Source organism: Phyllostomus hastatus, unplaced genomic scaffold (assembly GCF_019186645.2).
Source record: "Phyllostomus hastatus isolate PE091 unplaced genomic scaffold, TTU_PhHast_1.1 phas_scaffold_387, whole genome shotgun sequence".
Lineage (NCBI taxonomy): Eukaryota > Metazoa > Chordata > Mammalia > Chiroptera > Phyllostomidae > Phyllostomus > Phyllostomus hastatus.
Genome location: NW_025334027.1, coordinates 263,386 through 288,135, shown reverse-complemented (window position 1 = coordinate 288,135; position 24,750 = coordinate 263,386). Strand labels below are relative to the sequence as shown.

General features: G+C 47.6%; 1 protein-coding gene across 1 annotated transcript in view; it reads right to left on the bottom strand.

Moving 5' to 3' along the window:
- Positions 1 to 24,750, bottom strand: part of LOC123806588 (sodium/glucose cotransporter 1-like) — a 63,093-nt gene that overhangs the window by 15,167 nt on the left and 23,176 nt on the right. The window contains exons 3-10 of the mRNA XM_045819801.1: positions 21,501 to 21,605; positions 19,922 to 19,981; positions 15,430 to 15,534; positions 13,747 to 13,852; positions 12,897 to 12,977; positions 9,727 to 9,947; positions 4,067 to 4,202; positions 759 to 866 (exon numbers count right to left, since the gene is read on the bottom strand). Of these exons, the coding sequence (XP_045675757.1) occupies positions 759 to 866; positions 4,067 to 4,202; positions 9,727 to 9,947; positions 12,897 to 12,977; positions 13,747 to 13,852; positions 15,430 to 15,534; positions 19,922 to 19,981; positions 21,501 to 21,605 (922 nt within the window). The remainder of the gene's footprint in view (positions 1 to 758; positions 867 to 4,066; positions 4,203 to 9,726; positions 9,948 to 12,896; positions 12,978 to 13,746; positions 13,853 to 15,429; positions 15,535 to 19,921; positions 19,982 to 21,500; positions 21,606 to 24,750) is intronic.

The following is a 24,750-nucleotide window of genomic DNA, read 5'->3' as shown; positions in this document are numbered from 1 at the left end:
TATTTACTGGGCTACTGGGGGTGCTCCGGCCAGGCAAACACTGCTGGCCTCGGATTTGCCTTCCCTCAGGCACCCCACAGCCCACTCTCACCCACGGCCCTTGAAGACAGGCTCAGACGAAAACCTGGATGACTTCCTTCCTGAACTATGGAATGGGTAGCATTTCCCTCACTCAGATTCCATCTGTGTTGCATTTCACGGAAAAGTCTCAACCTTTCCAGCCTATTGATCTGCAGAGCTAATGTGGAAGTTAAAAACAATGTACTACAGTGGGCATCCCCATGGGACTTCGGGGTGCAGGGGAGATGCATGCACAGGCTCACTGTCATCTCGCAGTGCAAGCCCCCTCCCTGTCGGTGAACTGCCCGTCTCCCTGCCCATCCCAGTAGCTGTGTGCTCTCTGAGCGCAGGACTAGGTTTCTCCCATTCTCACGGCTAGGACACTGTCTAGCGCAGTGTGGAGCCCGCCTGTGGAATGAAAGCGCCAAGGTGTGAGCTAAGCCAGGGAAGCGGACTACGCAGATCCCAAGCACAGAGCGTGAGTGTATGAAGAATGAAGAGGGAGGAGGCCTAGCTCCTTCCTTCAGGCCATGAAAGATTTCCTTTATGCAACTAACTCTCTCACTCAATAGCCTGTGTTTCCACCCAGAAGGGTGGGCAGGCTGGTGGGTAAGCTCCCACAGCCTGAGGGCACAGGTGTCAATGGGGACAGAGATCTGGGGTTTCTATGGCCTTTGATGGTGGGGTCCATTTCTTACCTTTGGGCAGCAGCCCTACTATCAGCATGGGGTAGGCGATGGGGCTGCAAGTAGTTCTGGCGCCACAGTGCTTTTCACATTCGGAAGGTGTGGCACACGCCACTTTGTCTGCAAGGAGGGATACAGTCACACCAACACGTTGGCCTTGGAGCCCTGAAGTCTGAGCTCAGGGAAAGGGGTGCAAATGGGAACGGTAGTAGGTTCCTGATTTGGCAGGTTCTTGGTCTACTGGCAACTGCTCCAAGTTGCCATTCACGATCCTATACACACTTGAGGAGCTCGGGGTAGACACAAAAGCAGAGTTAGGTGCTGAGGAGTCCAGTGAATTGATACTTCTACCAATTCACTGCTTGACCCAAAGCAAACCCCATGGCCTTGACCAGTCTTGAGGGTCCCAGCTACTTGTTGGGAAACAAATGGGTTATTTATCCACATGCTGATGTATGAACAACTCATAACCTTACTTCCTTAGCCCTGATGGGGGTGCTATTTTAGAATATTTGGGTAGAAATTTTAGATAAAGGGAAGTAAAGGGAGGGAATGTGATATACCCTTCAGGAGCTTAAATAAAAGATATAAAGTTACCATATGAGAAAAACAACAACATAAAGTGCTTCCCAGATAAGGTCGAGTTAAAGGAGTTCATCATCACCAAGACCTTATTATATGAAAGGTTAAAGGGACTTATCTAAGAAATAGAAAAAGATAAAAAAACTATGAACAGTAAAATGACAACAAACTCACAACTATCAACAACTGAACCTAAACCTCCCCCCCCGCCCCCTGAAAACAAATTCTAAGCAAACAACTAGAACAGGAACAGAATTAGAGAAATGGAGACATGGAGGGTTTTCAGTGGGGAGGGGGAGGAAAAGAATGGGGCGGGGGGGGTGGCGGCAGGAAATGTAAAGGGAATAAGAAGCATAATTGGTAGGCATAAAATAGATGGGGAGAGGTTAAGAATAGTATGGAAAACAGAGAAGCCAAAGAACTTATATGTATGACCCATGGACATGAACTAAGGGGGGAATGCTGGAGGGTTGGGGGGTGGAGGGTGGAAGGGAGATAAAGGGGGAAAAGTTGGGAAAACTGTAATAGCATGAAATATACTTAAAAAAACAAAAAACAACACATCAACATAGACTGGAGAGAGTTAAGATATCGCCTAGGTTTCTGGGTAAAGCAAGCTATTTTCTTAGGAACAGCTATCTAGCTTGAGGAATGGTGACCAAACATCTGGAGAAAGGATATGAAAACTCAAGGGGTGGCTACAGTGACCCTCCTTTTTCACCTGCCCACTGTCCTTGCCCCCTGCTTCGGGAAACACAACCTCAGTCTGACTTGGCCTGGTGTGCGAGGGGCCCGGGAGCCAGGCCTGGCCATTCTGGAAATCCCTTCTCCTTGATCACAAGGACGAGTCCTTATCACTCAGGTGAGTTTGCTAGGACTCACGTGGGATTTCTCCGGGAAGTACTGGGAAGGGAAACACTCTTTCCACGGGGGTTGCTGAGCTGGGGGGATAGAGGCCTGGTGCTGCTGGTGACTATCTTGCCACCTGATGCCCTGCGTGTGACACCAGCTCAGAAGACAGAGGAGCCAAGAGTGCACATCATTTTCCAACAAAATCCCAAGCACTACAGAGGCCTACACAGAAAACCAGGTTTAGAGAATCACACCTTGGCAGTGCCTGGCCCCCAGCTCTGGCCGGGGGAGAGATCCAGAAGGCAGGGCCGGAAGCATTCAGGTTACTGGGAAAGCATCTTCTTCCAGGAACGTGGGCTAGTGCCAGGCTTTCGTGATAAATGGCTTTCTGGCTTTATACACTTGGCATGTATAAATGGATCTGTGAATGTGGCCATTTCTGAGGATTAGGGACAAGTGGTTCTGGGCCCTTTTCTACCCCAAGGGCGCTCCCCAGTGCATTCCATCAACGCTATTCACTTCGTGGTCAGGAGGCCGCTTTGGCTTCCCAGAGGCCCACTCCAGCGGTAGGGAAGAGCTCTGCCCCACTCTCGTTTCCTCCCTCCCTTCGCAGCTTTTAGAGTCTGAAATACACGCAGTTCTGCCCAGTCTTGTTCTTCAGCGAGCAGAGAGGTCCACGGCATGGCGTGGGGGCAGGGAGGCAGGGCCATGGAGCCTAGGCGACTCCTGGGTCTGGGAGAGCAGAGGGGCCTATTTTCTATTCGATGAGGAGGTACCACTTCTGAGACCCCAAAGAGCGCTGCCCGACAGCCAAAGACCAAACATGGGAATGTTGAAACAGAACACTCCTCTGTTAAAACTGGAAAGGAGCCCTGGCTGGTGCGGCTCAGTGGGCTGAGCACTGGCCTGTAAGCCAAAGGGTCACTGGTTCGATTCTCAGTCAGGGCACAAGCCTGGGTTGTGGGCCAGGTCCCCTGTAGTGGGTGCGTGACAGACAACCACACATTGATGTTGCTATCACTTTCTTTCTTTCTCCCTTCCCCTCCATCTAAAAACAAATAAATAAAATCTTTAAAAATAACTGGAAAGAAGATAAGATTAAAAAGAGAAAGACATGTATGTCCGGGGCAGACTGAAAGACGAGTTAGGGTCAGAGATGCCCACTGCAGTTACTGAGCAGGGAGAGGTGTTCGCACTCCGCCCTGCCACAGCACTGCAGCAGGAGACTCGCTCGGAGGTTGCTGGCTCCGTCCCAGAGGCCGCACCTGGTAGAGCACGTGTTCCATAAAGGCTGAGTGGGTAAACAACCCAGGACCCTGGGGGACAGTACAGCTAGCAAAACTAAGGGATGAGATAGATCCATAGAATTATGATAGCTCATTTAGGGAAAGGGGGATGTTTTTCACAGCATTTGATGGAAAGAAAGTGGGCCTCCAAGACAGACCTACTTTGGGGGTTACGTGGAGCTCCACTTCCTACATGTCTCATCTGTGCAATGATGCCACACAAGGCCACCTCTGGGGCTGTGAGAGCAGGGACACATCTGTCAGATCCCCAGCACAGCGCCTGGCACACAGGCCCGCCAGGGTGCGGCCTGGCATACAAGGGGAGGAACGCAGACTTCCTGCCGTGGCAAAGACTAGGCCCTGGCTGCAGGGAGTGCTGGTTGGCTCTTCCCTGCCTGAACTTCACTCTCCGCAATTTCTCTCCTGCCACCTACCTCCATGGTCTCTGCCAGACTTCTGCTCAGCTGCATCCTTACTTTAAACCTGTTACCTCCCCAGGCAGCAATCTGGGCACTGTGGCACCAGGACACGATAGGAGACCTACCTAGATCTCCGAGACAGGAGTTGACTGGGGTGAGCATGTCCGAATTAAGAACTTACCTGTGTACAGGATGCGGCTGATCATTCCGGGCATCACAACAGTGAACATGGGCAGCAGCTTCAGGTACCCGCACAGGACACAGCTGCTCTTCACGTGAGACATGTTCTTCCCTGCCAGGCACCGTTGGACAAAAATCTGCCAGGAACCACAGATGAGTGAAGGGGGGTGATGGCTTTATTGGAGTATAGAAAGCCCAGTCCGCCTTGGCACAGACAGAGTAACTGACCTGCTACGGCAGCCAGACGTGCCCTCTGGTGGGTTTCTGCCAAGCTGCTCAGCCCTATCACCCAGCCAGCTCCAGGCACTGAGGGCCAGAGGAGGTGCGTGTGACCAGTAAGCACACTTTGCTCAGTGTACAGTGGCCAGAGGGGACAGGGATGGTGTGCATGACCTTGGCCTCATTGCTAGCACCATACACCCATCCTGGTGGCACAGTGCTTACAGTCTGTCCCCCGGCAAGGACGAGACTCCCTCCCAGAGGCCACAGACCATTGCTGCTGGGTAGAAGGGAGAGAGCCCTGTGACATGGGTCAAAACAGAGGTGGGTCCCTGGCAACAAACGAGTATTCGTTTTAGAACTGGGACCAACTTCATTCATCTAAATGTCAGCAGATCAGCAGAGGCCTTTAAAATGCAAAAATCTCCAGAGGATGTTTCACGACCCATTTCACGGAGCCCCTGCGGGAGGGGCAGTGTGCACTCAGGCCGAACAGAACAGCACAGCTGGCAGGTGGACGAGCACTTAAGGAGACACAAAGACACGGTCCAGCGCATCGCAAACAATTCGGTGTTATGTCTGCACTAAAAGTATGTTCCTGAAGAACACGTAAATAGGGTGAAAAAATTATCATTTTTTTTATGGCAACTAAAAGGCACAGGATGCAACAATAGCATATACACTTGGACTCTGTACCTAGGAAAACATTTACAGGAATAAACCCATGTGATAATAGTGGTTAATCCTGGGGTGGCAGAATTAACAGGGGTTAATGTGGGGTTTTCATTTTCGTCTTTATTTTCCAAATGTATTATTTTGACAGCAGGAGGAAGAACCCAAAAGTGGTCCTGCCTCATGCAACAGACACTGCTTCTCAGGGGATCTCCGGGCACCTGCTGCTGGCCTGGGGGTCAGTGTGCGTCTGTGCAGAGTGGGCGGGGGGTGGTGGGGGACGGTCAGGCTGCATTTCCTGGTCTATGCTTAGCCCTGTGCACGTGAGACTTGGTCTCTCAGGGAGGAGGTGAAGAAGCAGGGCAAGGGCACAGATGTACTCTGAGGAGGGGTGATCATAAGGGCACAAAATCATTCCGGGTAGAAACGTCTTAAGCACGTCTACATGTTGTTATACAGTAAAAGGATGACTGGTTAAAAATGGCAGTGGGACAAAGATGAACAGTTTTCCTACTGTCAATTTATCTGCCTTTTTCAAAAATTAAAATTTCTTCTTATATCATTTTCTTTACTAGTTAGGAAGTTGTATCTTCTACTCCAATGCTTTGAATAATTACCCTCCAAATTTTAACATGGGTACAAGTTCAGGTCTAAAGAAAATCAATATCCCCACCTTTCTGAACAGTTTAAAGTCCATAGCTAGATTTAACCCCGAACTGTGTTCCGATGTTTTAGTCTTGTCCTGTTTTACCTCCTACAGTCATAATCACTCTGTAATACTCAGCCAGTGCTGCTCGGCTCAAGTCAAAGGAGCCGCCGCTTCCGCTTCCGTTCTGCCCACGTGCCCGTCGGCGTCTCCGCTGACTGCGTGTCCCCGCTCTCTGGCACTCCCTCTTTCTTCGCGCACACCTTGCAGTCTTTCTTTAGGGACAGCAGCATCTTCACTTTGCTCTTGGTTTTGCCCTTTCCTTAGAGCTTGGAAACTTCTGCTCCTCTGCCTCTGGGCTCCATTGTTGCCACTGAGAAGTCTGTTGTCAGTGTAACTGTCTTCCTTTGTCAGTCCGGGTAAGCTTTACTCCCAGGAGGCTTTCAAAATCGTCTTCTCGTCTTCGATGTTCTGAGCTTTCATTATGATGTAACTGCGTGAAGGTTCGAATTATTTCTGCTTGAGATTCACTGGGATCCTTGACTTTGATCGTTCCTGCTATTTCAACAACTGAAATTCTCAGCACTCCCCTTGAAATATTGTCTCTTGTTGCTTTTCTTTTGGAACACCAATGAAATGTCTTTTGATTTTCATTCTTTTATGTCATGCCATCTCTCCTCCCCACTTCGTGTTTTGTGCTTTCTGGGCAATTTCTTCAGTTTTCTCTTTCAGATTACTATTTTTTTCCTTCAACTATGTTTAATCTGCTATTTTAGCAGTTACTGAGTTTTACATTTCAATAAGTTTGTATTTCATTTCTAGGAGTTTGAGTTTTCAAATCTGTTCTCTTTTTGATAGAACTGTATTAATGTTTTCAGTTCCACTTTTATTTCTTTAAATGCTTATTTTGTATTTGGTTATCTAATACTTCAATTTTCTGAGGTTTAGGGTACTGATTCTGCTGTCTCTTGCTCAAGGTGGTTTGATTCCTTCATGTTTTCTAATTTGGGTTGGGGGCTCATGGTGAGCAGGCGTTTGTTTACGGGAACCCTGCGGAGCATCGGTTAGAGGGCGTCTCTCCAGAGAGAGTCTGCTGTCCCTCCTGCTGGGTCGGTGCACAGCGGATTTGGGATGAGCTCACATCCATTCCTTCCCACGGGGTTTCCTCTGCCCATAGAAGGTAATTAAAGGCCCAAACACACAAGGGAGGCAAGCCTGCCATGACGAATTCTCAGAGGAGACTTCCTTCCTCTTTCTGGAACCCAGGTTGAGGCACTTAAAATTTTTCTTTTTGCTGCTGTTTCTCCTTGCTGGCGGGCAGATTTTTTCCCTAGTCTGCCTTTTCAGGGAAGCTACAGCCTTTCAGGAAGCCAAGCTCTACGTGGGGGGCTGACTCTTAACCACTCATCTGCTCGAGGCCTTTCTCTGGGTCTCCCCCGGGCGTTTAGGCCTTTGCGGACCAGTGCGGTCAGGGCACTGTCGGTGCCAGCGAAGCTCTCTTGATTTCAATTCTCTCTTTGTTTTGGGCCTCTGGGCTTTTTTTTCTTTCCAATGAGCTCCTCTGTGATCATAGAAAGATGTTTGTTTTATTTTGCTCAGCATTCCTGGGGGTTTTGTGCTGGGAGATAGTTTGGGACATCTAGTTGACCCATTGTAAGAAGGAGAAATCCAGGGGCAGCTTTTAAAGTTATGGCTACAGAAGAATTGGATAGAAACAAGTTGAGTAGCATAATTCAAACCCACAATCAGTAGAAGGAAAAGACGACAAATCGCGAAATTACAGCTGCGTCGCAGAGAACGCCCACGCACCGTGCTCTCGGTCTCATCTGGGGCCTCCTGCCTCCACGCAGCGCGTTCCGAAGGTCCGTCAGGGTCGCTGCGTGTCCAGTGCGTCCACTGCTTCTCGCTGCTGTGGGGTTCCGCAGCAGTGCCCGCCCTGCCTCACCTGTCCGCTTCAGATGACGGCACGATCAGCACTGCGGTCAGTGTCTCACACGAGCAAGGTACCTGTGACCTCGCACGCGGGTGGTTCAGGCAGACCCTGAGGAACATCGTTGCTGGGTCACAGAGCATGATGTACTTGATTTCATTAAGCACTGCCAGGACAGACGCACCAGCCTGTGCTCCACTGGAAGCGCATGAGGGCTCCTGCACATCCGTCCCTGTTCCGGTGCTTGGCGTCACTGAGCTTTCTGACCTTTGCCTGTCTTGTTGAGGTTTGAACTGCACTCCCCAGTGTCACTGGGTGTTATGCCTGTTCCCATTCACATTTGTTTGAATTTCCCTTTCCGTATGTTGCCTACCAGTATTTTTTCTCCACTGTTCTGTTGGGGCTCCTTTTTCTGTGGATTTTCCATTCTCCTCTTGTTCATTATCAACATTTCTAATGAGCTTCTCTAATCTGTCACCTGTCAACTTTGTCCACGGTATTCTTGGTTAAGAAATCCTTATTGTAATGTGATCAAATTGATATGATTTATACTCCATCTCAACAATATTCTCCAACATTACCTTCCCTTAATTGTGTAGCTTCACCCTGCACACGGAAGTCTTCAGTCCATCTGAGGTCCCCCTGGCACAAGGGTCATGTAGGGCTGGAGTTCTGTCACTCCAGAGAGCATCAAAGAGCACGTGTCTCCCCGGTGATTGGTAGGGCCTCATTGAACATATACTGAATTCCTAGGAGTACACGAGTCTGTCTCTGAGATTTTTATTCTGTTGCCTTAGGCCATGTGTCTATTCTGGGAAATTTCAATCTTTTTCTTACAGCTACTTTGTAGATTTTCGCATATCTGGTTGGGCAAGTTCTCCGCCTTTGTTCTTCGTGTTCAAACTTGGGTTAGCTATATGCGGTATTTTTTTCTTCCACAAAATGTCTAAACTTTTAAAATTGTGCCACAACACACAGAAGTACACTGTGGCACGTGACAGAGCGCACCCTGCACCCGCCATCCTGATCGCGGGATGGAAGACCCCGGACTCTCTGTGTGACTCTTGGACAGAAGAAGAGACACGGAACTCACAGCACATGTAAACTGCCCATTGACAGCGATCGGCTCAGGAGCACTGTGCATCCCGGTGTCGGACAACTGCCACCTCTCTCTAGTGCCAGGGTTTTCTCCCCCCCAGAAGAATGCCTGCATGCAGTAACAGTCACCCTCCGTTCTGCCTCCCCTTGCCCCCAGGCAAGCACTCATCCATTTTCTCTCTATGGATTTGCCTTTTCTGGGTATTTCACATAAAAAGAATCATGTAACAGGTGATTTTTCATGTCCAGCTTCTTTCACTCAGTGTAATGTTTGCAGATCCATCCAGGTTATAGCCCGTCCCAGAGCCCCATCCCTCCATGGCTGAGTGACAGTCCAACACATGGACGTGCATCTTGTTTGCTCATTCATTTGCTGATGGACATGGGCGTAGCTTTCACTTTTTGGCAGCCGTGAATAATTCTGTGGTATGTGCCTCTTTTAAACCACACCCCCTTCCCTTACTCTAGAAATAACCACTTGCATGACTATTTTATTTCTTCCTTGCTTGTCTTTATAATTCCTGCCACTTAATTTGAATACCTGAACAACATAGCAGCCTCGGTTGTGTTAAACTTTACCCAAATATAGTCACACAGGACCCAGCCTTCACAATCTGGAATCATGTTTTGAAGACTTATCAGTGTTACTATATGTAACTGTACTTTCTTCTTATTTCTTTATTTCCTTTTCACTGTGTGAATATTTCACATTTTATTTAATCTATCATTGAGAAAAAGCCATATAATTTTTAGAGTAAGTTCAAGTCCTTAAAAAGTCCAACTGAAATACTGATTGGTTGCATTTAATTTATTGACTCAATTGAGGAAAACTGAATTATTTTTTGCATCCCCCAAAACTGTTTTTGATAGTGATAGTGAAGGGAAAAAATGAAAATAGCTGATGTTTTATAGATGGGCCTGTGGGAGAAATTCCTTTTAAACAGAATTTCATGCAAAGTGATTTAGGCAATACCTGAATATTGGCGGGGCAGCTGACCGCCGAGTGCACGCTGGCCCTCTGCGGTGTACCCTGGGATCCACCAGGGACCAGCAGCCCCCGGCGCCGCGGTTGCTCAGCTGCCACATGTCTGATTACCTGGTCGGTGCACCAGTAGTACAAGGAGAGGATGGGGAGGCCGAAGACGACTCCAGGCCAGGGGATGTCTCCAGTGATGGGGTCTCGGAAGATGTGGAAAGAATCCGGGCGAGGGAGGTAGCACTCTGGGTTGGCGGTCCAGTTTCCTTCCTGCGTGATGCTTGGTTTCGTGTTTAAGTATTTACGCAGGAGCTCCTGGTATCCTCCCACTTCCTTAAAGGCTTCAAAACAATACGAAACTTATCAGTACTGTAAATGGTATAACGCTCGTCTGAAGAACCAAGGTTGCAAAGACAGACTCAGTTTGATGAACTGTCCAATCTAGAAAGTATAATGGAAAGAAGAACACAGTGGGCATCTGTGGCTGCGTGCCCGGGGACCCCTGTGCCTGTATCTGGGGGCCGAAGCCCCCTTTCCATGGCATCTTGTGCCCTGTGGCTGTAGGAGGGTCTCGTCAAGCAGCCTGCCACTCCAGTCTGGTACGTGGCCCAGGCCTGACCAACACTCCCTGTGCCCTGGGCGACGGCTGGTGGATGGGTTTGAGACCCACGCTCAGCTAATCAGAAAGTGTCTGGGTGCTGGTTACTGGAGTGTGTTTACGCGGCAATCTTTGATATAGCTACACGCTTTAACTCGCACACTTCCTAATAAAAAGTTTATTACAAATATAAAAATAAAAAAGAATGATCTCTATTCACTGATACAGAAATTTGCCTATGATATAGTACGAGTGGTGGAAAAACAGACACAAAATTTGGTTTTGATTCTATTCAAAAGTATATCTCAATGATGAAAAATGCTAGTATGTATGAGGACTGTCTCTGGAAGGCTGTACACAAACTTGTGATACTGCTCATCTCGGGGCTCAGGCTGGGAAACTGAGGGCAATGAGGGGCTCGCTGTGCCCTCTTTTGTTCTGTTTAGTTTGTGTGTATATTACCTGGAAATAAGAAATAAAATTGCCATGGGTTCCCATGGTGACCAGTTTGAAGGAGAGTACTCATTTGGATGTACAAGTTCTTGTGTACTTCTAAAAGAAAACAATTATTCTACTTTATAATAGTTTACTTATCAAAAGAACATGAATATTTCAGTAAAACATCCCATTAAATTTCTGAGAAAAATGCCTTAGTTTGTTCAGGTGGCTCTAATAAAACACCGTAGATCAGGTGGCTTTTAAACAACAAATAGGTACTTCCTGTGTTCGGGGTGGGCAAGTCCAAGACCAGAGGGCTGGCCCGGGGCTGTCTGGGGAGGGTACACCTCCCGCTCCAGGCACAGCCTCCTTCCCACCCACCATTTCCTCTCGGGGCGGCAGGGGAGAAGGAGCCCTCGGGGGTTTCTTTGATAAAGGCATTAATGCTATTCATGGGGCAGAGCCCCCCGAAAGGCCCCACCTTCTAATACCATCACATTGGGGGTTAGGATTTCAACATATGAATTTTGGAGGGACACGCACATTCAGTCTATAACAGTAAAGAAAATATAATTATTTAGAAATATAATTGCTAACATTAAGTGGAATATCCCATCCATTTCTAAAGTTTAATTGGATGTCATTTGCAACTACTGGGGGGGCCTTGGCCAGTTTGAAAAATGTTCATGTTGCCCTGGCTGGTGTGGCTCAGTTGGTGGGAGCGGTGTCCTGTAAATTGAAAGGTCATAGGTTTGATCCCGGGTCAGCGCATAGGACTAGGTTGCAGGTTTGGTTCCCGGTCAGGGTGTGTACAGAAGGCAACCGACCAATTTTTCTCTCCCTCTCTCCCTTCCTTCCCTCCTCTCTAAAATCAATAAGCATGTCCTCGGGTGAAGATAAGAAAAGTGTTGATGTTTAACACTAGCACACAATTAATCACAATGGCTTAGTGTGTTTTAGTTTATAGTTTTGTCACTCAGAGGCCATCGCTTCTCGGTTCATTAAAGAGTTCTGTGGGTCACGCTCAACGTGCATTTTTTCCCCAGCAAGCCTCGCCGAGTGCACTTCAGGGCACACTCATGCTCACTGAAAGGTAAGACCGGGGACAGTGTGTTCCGTTTGATTCTTTCTGTCCTCACTGCACGGGGTGCAACAGCGAGGTCTAGGAAACCGTAATCCTTCCACTGTGCTCACATATCACTTCAGTGTTTTTAGGTACCTGGGCCTAGAACTTCTCCTTCTAGGTGTCTGCAAGACTGATCTCTCACCCTCGGAGCAGTGGGCAACACCGGCTTCCCTAAGTTGCACTCCTGCCCCAGCTGGTGGAGGGAGACTTCTGTCTGAAGGTAAAAGCGCTTGCCATGCAGGTGCTGCAATACGTACGTTCACGTGCCGGGCTCTGTGTCAGAGGGACCTGGTTCCGGCTCTGCTCGTGGTGCATCTGTGAGCAAGTCACTTAGCTGAGCCCAGTTTCCTCATGTGTAAAACGGGGGTAACGACAGTGGTTATGCCTCACGGTGCCAGTGATGGTTCAAGAGGCAACACAGACAAATGCCTACATGGTACCTGACACCCAATTCGTACAGCTATTATTTTCATTCTTATTACTTAATAATTTGTTGGATTCTTATCTTGCTCTTTTATCTCCCAATTTCCCTTAATGCCCCACCCCTTTTGGATGAATGAATTATCTACTGTGTGCCTCACACTGCACCATATGAGGGATATGATAGCCCTGGCTCTTAAGGAGTTCTGAACCTGGGAGGTACGGTTCACACACGTGGCACAACTGATGGGCGAATGAGGCGTGTGTGCAGAGAAAAACAAGCTGTGTGGCAGCTGACGCAGGGCCAGAGGAGAAGGACGTGCAAAAGGAATGACCACAGAATCACGCCTCTGGGGCAGGACCTCCCACTGACGTGGACAGATGGGTCTGACTGAGTGGGTGCAAAGCAGAGGGGCCTCGAACGGCAGAGAAGAGCACGGGCCGAGGCGGGGATGAGGGTGGCGGACCTGCCCGGCCAGCTGCCCTGAGGCACCAGAGTCTGTCAGCGCCACTCCCGTCCCTGGACTCCTTCCTGCTCATTGAGCAGAAGTCTCCTCCCCGATGTTCAGCACGACCTTAGGTGATGCTCTTGGGTTCCGAGGGCCTCAGTCTCCTCATTGGCAAGACGAAGGTGCTGAAGTGGCTCCAGGCAGCAACCAGATTCAAAGATACCATCCACAGCACCCAATCTTCTCAAGATTTACTTACCAAAGCCCATTAGCAAGATGGACCCCAGAATCATAACGCCAGCATGTACGGTGTCAGTATACACCACGGCTGTGAAGCCACCTGAAGAGGCAGGAGGAAGAGGATGAAAGCACATTGGACTCTTTGTGCTGGACGCTGCCTTGGCATCCTACTCCCCACTCCCGTTTCCTGCAGGTCTCCACATGTGCACCGTCTGTCCCTTTAACTCAGTGGGTCTGACAACTACGTATGCTTGGTCTTGGTACACCCTGTTTTCTCTCTTTACTCTCCTTCAATAGTCTTTTGCTGGATTCTTTTTTGTTTGTTTGTTTTAAAGATTTTATTTACTTTTAGACAGAAGGAAAAGGAGAGAGAAAGAGATGGAAAGAAACATCGATGTGTGAGAGAAACATTAGTTGGTTGGTTACCTCTCACACACCCCCAGCTGGGGACCTGGCCCACAACCCAGGCATGTGCCCTGACTGGGAATCGAACCACTGACCTTTCAGTTCACAGGTCAGCACTCAACCCACTGAACCACACCAGCCAGGGCTGTGGTACCATTTTTGTACCGAGCAGCCTGCTGTGTCCAGCCTAATACCACCTAAAATAGTACCACTGCCGACCCTGCCGGTCAGAAGGCCCCCGCCTGCCCGACCTGATGTCTGGGGTGGGGCCCCGCTTTGGCACTCCTGCCCTGATTATTTTTACTGTTTGTACCCCCTCCCCCCACCGGGCCTCAGCACTGTGCTCTACAGACTTCCAGAAAATGTAAAAGCTGAAGACCCCTGCCTCAGTGTCTACCAGGACTCCCCTGGGAGGTGGGGCTTTTGTGTTAACATAAATACCTGTACGGTCAGAGTAGCCTCACCTGTGATGGTATTAATACCAGTAATCGTCACCAGGACTATGGTGACCAGGTAAATATCCAAACCCAGGACCAGCCTCATGAACATGGCCCCAGTGCAGATCTCCACCTGCAACGAGGACAAGGCACCGGGCCGCTCTTCCATCTGCGGCTCGGCCCACCGCAGCCCCGGAAGCCACCCACAGTCGGCACAGCACTGCATCACTGGGGGCACCGGGTGGGGGTTCCCCAGGTTCTGCTGGGCACCAAGGCTTGTGCCCCACGAGTTCAGTCAAGGTCAGCACCTTCAGGGCTTAGGTTAACCCAATTAATCCGTTTAACACCACTTAGCCTCCTCCTCCCTGGAGCACCCGAGTGGGGAGTGTGCTCGGAGAGTGAGCTATCCCTGCAGTTCTGCACTGGGGCAGGTCTGCACTGGGACGGCAGAGGGAACAGCTCACTCGGCGCTGGCCAGCTTTTTCCGTACAGGAGCAGGTGGTAAATGCCATCGGCTATGCAGGCCACATACCATCTCTGTTTTCCACAGCCCTTTAGCTCAGTGAGGGCCATTCTTAGCTTAAGGGCTGTTCAAAGCAGGCCACTATGAGGACTGGCCTTTGGGCTGGGTTTGCTGATCCCTGGCTTAGATTCTGAAGCATCTGCACATCATTTAACCGGCCAACTTCTTGCTTTGTTATTTTGGTCTCCAAAGCCAGAAATACAATGGGCAGAGAGATCCTCCTAACATTCCCCTATCCGTTTATTTACCAAAGGTTTACCGAGCACCAGCAACATATTAGGTATTTAGCAGGATTCTGAAGACACAGGGTTATCAAAAGCCAGTCACTGTCTTCAAGTAGCTTACACTTAATGATGGACACAGACCACTAAACAGGCACTTTCCATGTAATGTGGAACTCATTCGATCCTTCAGGAAACATGTTATGAGTGTCTTAGGTGCTGCACGTGTTCTCAGCACAGGGGGCATGACACTGTGAATATGCCAGGTGAGGCCCTGGGCCGCAAGAAGTTTGTGCTGGAGTGGAGAAGACAGATAATGATCAAGGAAGCAAATAAATCCCTCCCACATGGTGACAAGTACTACAGAGGAAATAAAGACAGAGTAATGGAGCAGAGACTGACAGCCATATCCATGGGAGGTGTTTCCAAGGAGATGCTTGGAAAACATGGGGGAAGAACATTCTAGACAGAGTACAGAGCAGGTGTCAAGGACTTCAAGTGGAAAAAAGCTTGCAGGATTTGAGAAACAATGAAGCCGCTGGTGTGGCTATGGCACGGTGACTACAGGAGAGGGGACAAGGCCACAGAGGCAGGGGCTAGAACAAGATGGTTCTTTCTGGCCACAACAAGGGGTGCAGGTTTGCTTGCAAGGGGGGGTGGAAGCTCCTGGATTGTTTTAAGCAGAGGAGTGACACTACCTAATGACATGACACAGGTAAGGCCACGGTCCTCTGGGAATACAGAGGAGGGGCCTGTAACCCAGGCTTGGGAGGCAAAGAAGATGTCTCTGTCTTTTAGCTTTTGTGAACTCTCATGAAGCCATTCTTCCTCTGCCCTGGTTTTAACAGCAGAGGCCAATGAGTAATGTACGGGGCCCCAGGGTGACCTGCTGGGACAAATACAGCACTGCCCTGTCCATTGAGTTTTGTTTGTTTTCTTTCTTGGGCTGACTTTGAAACAACTCACTGAGATCTTGTGGAAGATGTAGAGGAATAAGTGCAGAGTGGCGAGGAGGATCTGGATCCGGCAGCCACCAAACCGCTTCCTCAAATATTCCGGCATTGTCACCACCTGCACGAGCAACAAGAGAAGTCACTGGAGGAGTGCGGGAAGGGGCAGGTGCAAGGATGGGCCTTGCTCACCACGTGCTGGTTGTCACAGAGATTCAGCTGATGGTGGGAGTGGCCCGGGAAGGCAAGATGCAGGGTCACCAACTCTGGCTTTGTACTTACTGCCTGGTACCTGTGAAGATGACAGAAATAAGAAAGGAGGGGAAATACTGCTGTCTTCAAGAAGCTTGGAATTGAGCTTCTGGTGCAATCTGCAGAAAGAAGGAAATCCAGCTAATCGAAAATGTTTAACGATGACGAATGACTTGTGTGAAAAAATCACCGGGCAAGATTAAATGCTTTATCACACACGACAAGTACAGCCAGTGCTGGAGACAGACAGAACCTGACTCCGTGAATGATGCCCGTGTGTGTGCTGCTGCCCGAGACAACCCGGCTCACTTCTGCCTCCACCTCTCAGGCTGCGTGCACCTGGTGGCGGGGCGTGCGCCCCCCCGCCCGCCCAACTCCCGGGCCCAGCACGGTGCCTGCGCACGGCAGGGGAGCAGATAACTGTCCACTGCAGCCCGTCCCACCTTCTGTCCGAACACCCCCGCGTGCTCCTGTCTGCGCAGGACAGACGTCCTCTAGTTTCTTTTTGGGTTTTTTTGGTTGGTCAGTCAGGAATTTGGGATTTTTGTATCTTATTTTATAATTCTCTATCTCAAGGCCATACAGATAGTCTATACTTTCTTGTAAAAATATAAAACTTTGTATTTCCCATTTAAGTCTTTAATCAATCTAAAATTATTGTGTAGAACAGGGACCCAATTTTGCCTTTTGATATGATAATCAACCGGCCCTCCTTCCTGCACCAACCTGGTAGCCCTCAGAGCCACCAGGTGCCCTCGTCCGAGTGTGCCTGGGCTTTTCTCCGCCTCACCTGTCCACGTGCCATCCGCACGCCAACCAGCAGCCCTGATATTAAGTAGGGCAAGTCCTTCTTTTCCTTTGACAGGAGTGTCTTTGTTGTTCACATACTTTTGCTCTTCTACGTACATTTTATTTATTTTTTCCAGCTTTACTGAGATATGCTATAAAACATCACATAAGTTTAAGGTGTACAAGATTTGATACACGTATGTATTGTGAAATGAATATTACCACAGTAAGGTTAGTTAACATCTGCATCACCTCACAGAATTACCATTTCTTTTGCGGTGAGGGCATTTCAGATCTACTCACTGAGCAACTTTTAAGTGTGTAATATAGTATTGTTAACTACAGCTACCATGCTATTTTAAAAAATCTATTCTGCCACCCACTCTATGCTTTTTTAATTCATCTACATTCAAAGTAATCATTTATAGGTAAGGACGTAATAATGCCATAGCGTTAGTTGTTTCCTGGCTGTTTTGTAATTCCTTTGCTACTTTTTTCCCCTGTGGACGGATGGCTTTCTACAGTGGTAAGCTCTGATTTCCTCCTCTTCACCTCCTGTGAATCTTCTGCAGGTTTTTGCTGCTGTGGGTACCATGAAGGTTGCATAAAACATCTCACGGTGCCTGGGCTGGTGTGGCTCAGTGGACTGAGTGTAGCCTGCGAACCAAAGGGTTGCCGGTTGGATTCCCAGTCAGGGCACATGCCTGGGTTGTGGGCCAGGTCCCCAGTGGGGGGCCCATAAGAGGCAACCACACATTGATGTTTCTCTCTCTTTTTCCTTCCCATCTCTCTAAAAATAAATAAAATCTTCAACACAAAAATAGCACCCCCCATCTCATAGTTATAACAGTCTATTTTAAGTGGGTATCTCTGACTGATACAAAAACTTTACCCTTTTACTTCCCCTTGATATTTTGATGTCATAATTTACCTTTTTTATATTATGTATCCACTATGCAGATAGTCATTTTGATAGTTTTACCATTTAACATTTGTACTAGACTTAAGTTGATTAACATACCAGTATTTGAGTACTCTGAATTTGACTACATCCTCACTTACACCAGTGAGTTGCCTATTTTTATGTTACTAATTAGCATCCTTTCATTTAGGCTTGAAGAACTCCTTTCAGCATTTCTTGTAAGGCAGTTCTACTGGTACGAACTCCTTTGGTCTTTGATTGGTAAGTGTGCTGCCTTTGTTTCTGGAGGACAACTGTGTCGGGCTCAGTGCTCTTATATGGCAGTTTTTCCTTCCATCACATTCACTGTATCACCCCCATCTCCTGGCTGCGTGGTTTCTGCTGAGAAACCCGCCAACAGCCTTATGGTGTCACCCAGTAAGGGAGGAATTTTTTTCTCTTGCTGCCTTAAACATTTTTCTCTTGTATTTGATTTTAGACAGTTTTATTATAATGTGTCGTGGAGAAGATAACTTTCAGTTAAAATTTTGGGGAGAACCTATGAACTTCAGGATTTTGGGTATCCAATTCTCTCCCCAGATTTGTTAAGTTCTCAGCCATTGTGTATTTACATAAACTTCCTGCCTCATCCCCGCTCCCCTTTTACTCATAGTCCAATAACGTGTAGACTGTTTCTCTTGTGGCATCCCACGGTCTATGTAGGCTTTCTTCGCTGCTTTGTCTTTCTCTTTCCTGCCTGGATAGTTTCACCTGACCTGTCTTCTGCTTCACAGACTCTTTCTCTGCTGGCTCCAGTCTGATGCTGACACTCTCTGTTGCATTTTTCCACTTCATTCATTGTATTCTGCAGCCCCAGAACTTCTGTTTGGTTATTTTTGACTTCTCTCTGTCAAATTGCTCATTTTCTTTGTTTATTATTCCCCTTATTCTGCTGGGTCATCTGTTCGTATTCTCTCATAGCTACTGTGCTTCCTTCAAACAACTGTTTTGAATTATTTATCAGGTAAATCTCAGACCCCATTTTTGGGGTCGGTTACTGAAAAACTGTTGTGCTCCTTTGGTGGTGTTGCACATCCTTGGCTTTTCACAGTCTTGCCATCTTGCACTGCTGTCTCGGCATATGAGGATGAGTCCTCTCCTCTAAGTCTTTGCTGACTGGCCTCGGAGAGAAATACACTGTCACCCTTGCTGGTGATTCTGAAGCTTTCTGGGACCTTTTCTGTGAATAAATCTCTGTTCTTCTTGTTCCCTCACATGCAGGAATTCTAAAAAAATCCGTCTTCTCTCGATCCTGCAAAGCCAGGCTGAGTGCTGCCAGCCTCCCGTTTGCCTGCCTTCCCTGGCGTGATGCTGAGTGTTCAAGTCGGTGTGCTCCCTCCCAATCCAGAGTCAGGCTGGCTTTCTGCACGTGCCCACTAGCTTCGTGCAAAAGCTCCCTCTTGCCACTGTCAGGGGTGCTCAATGGAGACTGGTCACAGGGTAGAAATACATGTAGGTGAGATGTGCAGAATGTTGGGGTACCCGTGGGCCAGGAGGGAATTCTGCAGATAAGAAGTCCCTGAAAGGTCATTGGCAGGTTTCCTGATAGTCTGCAGAGCAATCAGTAGGATGCATGTTCCTCTGACGCCAGCTGAGAGCCCCGACTGCTGGCATCGCCGCCACGTCCTGGCTCCCACGAGGCAGCGCACCTCAGGGCAAGCATGAGACGGAAAAGCAGTCAGTCTTTCTGGCAGCAGCTGCACAGCTGGAGCAGCCAGGCACTGATTCGCAGGTTCTTGGAAGGAGAAAACTCAGGCTGAGCAGCTTGCTCTTGGTACTAAGCTGTGCCACCTTGGGGAGGGGTGGCACAGATAAAGCGAACTGTTCCCTTTACTCTCTTTAATGTGTCCAAAGTTTTTTTTCTTTAATCTAGCAGTGTGCTAGAAATTCTCTGCTAGACTCAGGGACTTCCATAATGCCCTCTTGTCTGTGGGTGATTGTCTAAATTGGTATTCTTTGGGGGAAGGCGGCAGAAAACTCGGATTTTGCCACCTTGATGACATCACTCCACACGTCCCTGCGGATGTGCAGCCCAGACAGTCTCTCTGTTCTGTCCTCTCATCTGGGCAAGTCTGTGTGCCCTTAGGTCAGCCTGTTGGCTCCTAAAAGTCCTGTTGGGTTTTGTCGGGAATGCACTCCATGCACAGACCAACCTGGGAAGAGCTAATAGTTTTAGGCGACTGTCTGCCAATCATTAAATAACATAATTGTTCTCTTCATTTATCTAGGCCTTATTTTTAAAAATAAAGTTTTAAAATGTTTCCCACACAAGCCTGAAGAGGTAACTCCTGGGTAAAGTCCAGAGTGGAAGAGCAGGCGGTTAATGGCACCTGTTTGCCCAGCAGAACAATGTTATTGGGGGCATTTCGCGGGATTTAGGGAAGTCAGTACAAGGATCAAGAGGCCAAGAACTTCGACTTGTCTTCCAGGAAGCTTTTATGTACAAAGGCAGTATTTGTAAGAAAAAGTATTGTAGAGAATTGAGGAGCTGATAAAAGACACTCACCCCAGCCTTAATGTAAATCGGAGAAAATACCCAGCCGAGAATGCAGAGCAGAAATGGAGCCTGAAACCAAACAGAAAAACGTCAGGGTCCCACACGGGCCGAGCTCTTCAACGCCATGTATTTCTTGGATAGAGAAGCAGCGGTAAAAGGACAACCCCAGGATAGAAGAAGGTCTCCATCCAGCATGTCCACACGAATGGACAGGTGAACTCCCTGTCCGTTTTGAGCCTAACTAAGGTGCCACTACGGGGGGGCCTTCGAATAACAGCCCCAGTGTAAACCTCTCTGTCCAGTGACCTGAACTTACAGGTGCTTGATCTTTGCCTATAAAGGGGTGCATTCTTAATTGTAGGGGGTTCACTGAGACAAATTTCAAGGTATTTATTATTAATTTATTGTTTGCCTACTTCCAGATAGGAATAAATATAAAAGACAATTTAAAAAGAAAACAAACCAGAAACCACTCAGAGAAATGGGAGAGAGACTATACCAACATTTCATACGTGTTACTGGATTAAGTGGAAAGTCAGGTCTGGCTTTCTCGACAAAGAAGGGGTGAGGTGCACGGAACACGTGGAGGAGCTGCTAGTAAATTCCGAGAGGAAATGGCTGTAAGTGCGGGGCGTCTCACTGGGTTTGGGACTGACCCTGCTACCAGTGTCCCTACTTCTGCACTGGAGTCCATCGGAGGAAAGAGTGACTCGGGGAACAGGGAGGGGGCTTTCCGATTCATCCAGAAGAAGTCCGATGATGACAGGCTAATTGACAGAAGACTGGTAAGTATGCTTACAGTTTAGGTGAGCAATTCTATGTCCTACAACAAATGTATCCCACAGATCAAATAGATAATCCACTTCACAAGTTTTATAGTTAAAATCTGGTATTCTTAAGAGATTAATTAGGAGTTTTGTAGTAACTAGTTGAACATCTCAAAGAGCTCAGGTGAGCCCATTCTTAATATATACTGCAAATATGCATACAGATATATGTACATGTGCATATTTATACACACATATACACATACAGATAAACAGGGTCCGGCACAGATAATGCCCCTCTTTATTACAAAACCATAAGCATGTGATTCTGTAACATAACAATATCACACTCAAGCACACCACATGACATTTTAGGTGAAATATTCAAGTTAAAACTGTAAGTTATCACACCCATATTACTACCCTACCAACCACACTGAAGCAGGTGTTACTTCTGCTGGACATGATTTCTTTTTTAGCTGTCTTTACACTTCATTATATGTGTGTACGTATATACGCACACATGTATAGGCATTTACATATTAATGTGATCTTTTCTCTACATGACTACTCTTTTAAAACAGTTTTGTTTAGTGTATGCCACAGTCCCTGAAAGATAAAGATTCTGTCTCTTTATTAATTTACCAAGAAGATAAGAAACTAGCACAGTTTTTGGAGAAACTGAACCCTTGGTCCCTTTCTTCTGTGGCTTCTCTTTAGTGCCTCCTCAGGGCTGGAGGCCGGTTTTTGTGTCCCTGAGTTTTATCTGGACCGTGGTGATGGTGACGGTGGGGGCTGGCGTTACAGGACAAGTCACTTACATTCCACTCGGAGGCCCCGATGGCGACCCCCGACGTCGCTGCGGTCCCAGCCAGGCCCATGAAGTGGGCGGTGCCGGTGTTGGAGGCGAACAGGGATGCACCTGTCTGGGAATTGAGAGGCAGTTCCGTGTCAGAACTTTTGGTCCAAGTCTAAGAACAAAGTTCACAGATGTCACGTCAAAGTGAATCACACAGTTTTTCAAAAGGGATTATTCCCCAGCCATAATTCCCACTCATGTTTCTTCTATGAGAACCCTAACTACGAATTAGAAGCCAAGTGAAGAGGGAGAAGGTGAAAGAGGCGGAACAGATGCTCTTATGCTGCCGCCCCCCACATGCCCCACCGACTTACTGGTAATTCCTCGATGCAGAAATATTCCCAGGAGTGTAACTCCTTTGGAAATCATTAAAAAATATTAACAATGTAACTGGTCATCTATAAGGGACTGGTTAAAATACATGAAAACAATGAAATACAATGTAGCATTAAAAAGAATAAAGGAGTTCTATTAAGTAATAAAAATAAAAAAACTTTATAATATAATCTCATTAAAATTTATGTGTGTACATTATACTTCTGCACATATATGTTTACATATGCATGGGAGAGATTCTGGAGATATACGTGCATGTATATATGTATATATACACACATATGTAGAAACACATACATACGACAAAGTACTTCTGGGGGCTGAAATTATGGGTATAGGGATGGAATTGGGAGAAAATTTTGAGGTCTACACTTGGACTGTAACTTTTAATTTTTTTTACAACCAACATCTGTTACTTTAAAAAAAAAATCCCAGAGGCATTTAAAATGAACAAAATCCCTTCTAAACCAATAATAGCTTTTTAACTGAGTGGAGATAGCCACTCCATTAAACCAAAAATCCAAGTATTATGCTGTTGACATGAGAAACATTTAAAACCAAATTATCAAGAGAGGCTTAAAATGTCAAAGGCTTTTAGGTACAAACAAACAAACAAACAAAAACAGCCCTGACACTATTAACGCATAGATAAAATAGCACTGGATGCCAAAAGCATTAAACAAGAGGTTTTGCTGTTGAAACTATGAAAGGTAAAATGCTCTCATAAGACATTGTTGAGCATGCGCAGGCACCAAACATCTCAGCAGCGACAAACACAAATGTAAGGTAGAAAACTCTTAGAAGAGGCACAGTCAGTACTCAAGCAATGGCGGTCATTCGTACCACTGGGAACGCTCACTACGTTCATGGCAACACTGCAAAACTGCACACAGCCTACATTGCCCAGTTACGAGGCGACCACAGGGGGAGGTGTCCTGTGGCGCACTGCCGGGCAGCCACGCGCAAACTCTGGTGGGGCCAGAGTGGTCACAGCTGTCCGTGTGGGAAATGACACTGGGCTGGCCCAAAGGTCCATTTGCTTTTTCCATATAAGGGAAGACACATTTTTCATTTTCACCAACAACTTTATTGATTGGGACATTTTGAGTATGTCAGCTATCTGCTGCTATTGGCTTCCGGTGGGTAGAAGGGGCCAGGGGTGCTGCTAAACATCTTCCAGTGCATAAGACAGCCCCACTGCAAAGAATTATTTGGTCAAAGTGTCACCAGTGCCAAGAAACTTCACAGACCACTTCTGATCATTTGATCAGTCACAGCAGCTTCTCCACACACTGCACACATCTGTCTTTACATTTCAGCTGTGTTTCTACCTTGACTGAAATAATAAAGCATAATATGCCAACAGTGTTATGTATCTTCTTCCAACTTCAATATTTAAATGGCTGCACAAAAATTCACCAACTTTTAATTTATTTTAAATGCACACTGATATGACAGCTGTCACAATACAATCTAACAAAATTGTTTTGAATGAAGTTAAAGACAACTAAATACTATTACAGACACTATGGACAAAACTAAACAAACTTTTTGGCCAAACTAATATAATAATTTACAAATAATAATACTGTAATAAACTCTGTTTCAGCTACCACAACTGTAAACCTGCTTTTGCCCCACCCTGTATAAAAAATCTGTATCTACCTACCTCCGTTAATACAGGCCTAGGAAGATATTGATACAGTATTAAAGGTGGGTTAAACAGGCACCATTCATTAGCACAGCAACTACTGTGAACGTCCACTGCCACCCACCTGTGCGCCAGGCAGCATCCTAGGGGTACGTTAGTGAGTAAAACAGACGAAAATCCTTGCCGTCGTGACAATGACATTCTTTTGGCAAGAAGAAAATAAACAAAACATGGAGGGCTATTTTCTAGCTTAATAAAAAGGAAGGTGGGAAAATGAATAGGAAGTGCTGAGCAACCGGGTGGTCGGGGCAGACTGTCTGGGAGGAGCCCTGAGGAGTGCCAGGGGAGGAAGCAAGCCCTGAGCCAGGAGGGGAGAAGCCTCCGGGAAGGGGAAGCAGCAGGGGCAAAGGCCCTGAGGCAGAAGCACAGCAGACTGATCAAGGACGCGGGCTAGGACTGAGGACAGGAGTCCCCAGAGGCGAGGTGAGAGAGGTAAGGAGGGGCAGATCACCCCCGGCCTAACACAGGCCATTGTAAGCAGTGGGGTTTTCACTCTGGGTGACAGGGGGCCCCCAGAGGGTTCTAAGCACAGAAGTCACAGTGTCTGACTCAGGCCTTAACTGGCTCCCTGCTTTGTTGAGACTAGAAATAGAAGAGCAGGGGTGGAAGGAGGGCCCCGAAAGAGGCTGTTATCACTACTCCAAGGAAGAGACGACGGCGGTCTGGACCTGGAGGCAGAGCTGATGAGAAGTGGTCAGATTTCAAACACGTTTTCCCCCCGATGGATTGGATGTTGGGTGTGAGAGAGAAGAATAAAGTGTCTAATGTGACCCCATGTTTGTCAAGCGGCACCCCAGAAGGACGGAGCTGCCGTTCAGGAGACAGGAAGCAGGCAGGCGAAGCAGATTTGCAGAGGAAAGGGCTCCTTTTGGACCTGGTCAGTCGGAGATACCTGAGAGACCTCTCCAGTGCAGGGTACACACAGGTAGCCAGGCCCACGAGTCTGGAGTCAAGGGAGAGCTTTGGGAAGTGCTAGCATGTAGTTGGTATTTAATGCCATAAGGCTAGAGGGGTTGCCACGTGTGTGAGTAACTGGAGGGGAGAGGTCAGGCGCTGGCCCGGGGAGCTCCAGCGTTAAGAAGCCAAGGAGATGGGAGAGAATCGGCCAGGGTGACTGAGTGGCTGGGGAAGCGGCAAGAAAGGAGGAGAGCGGGGTGGCGAAACG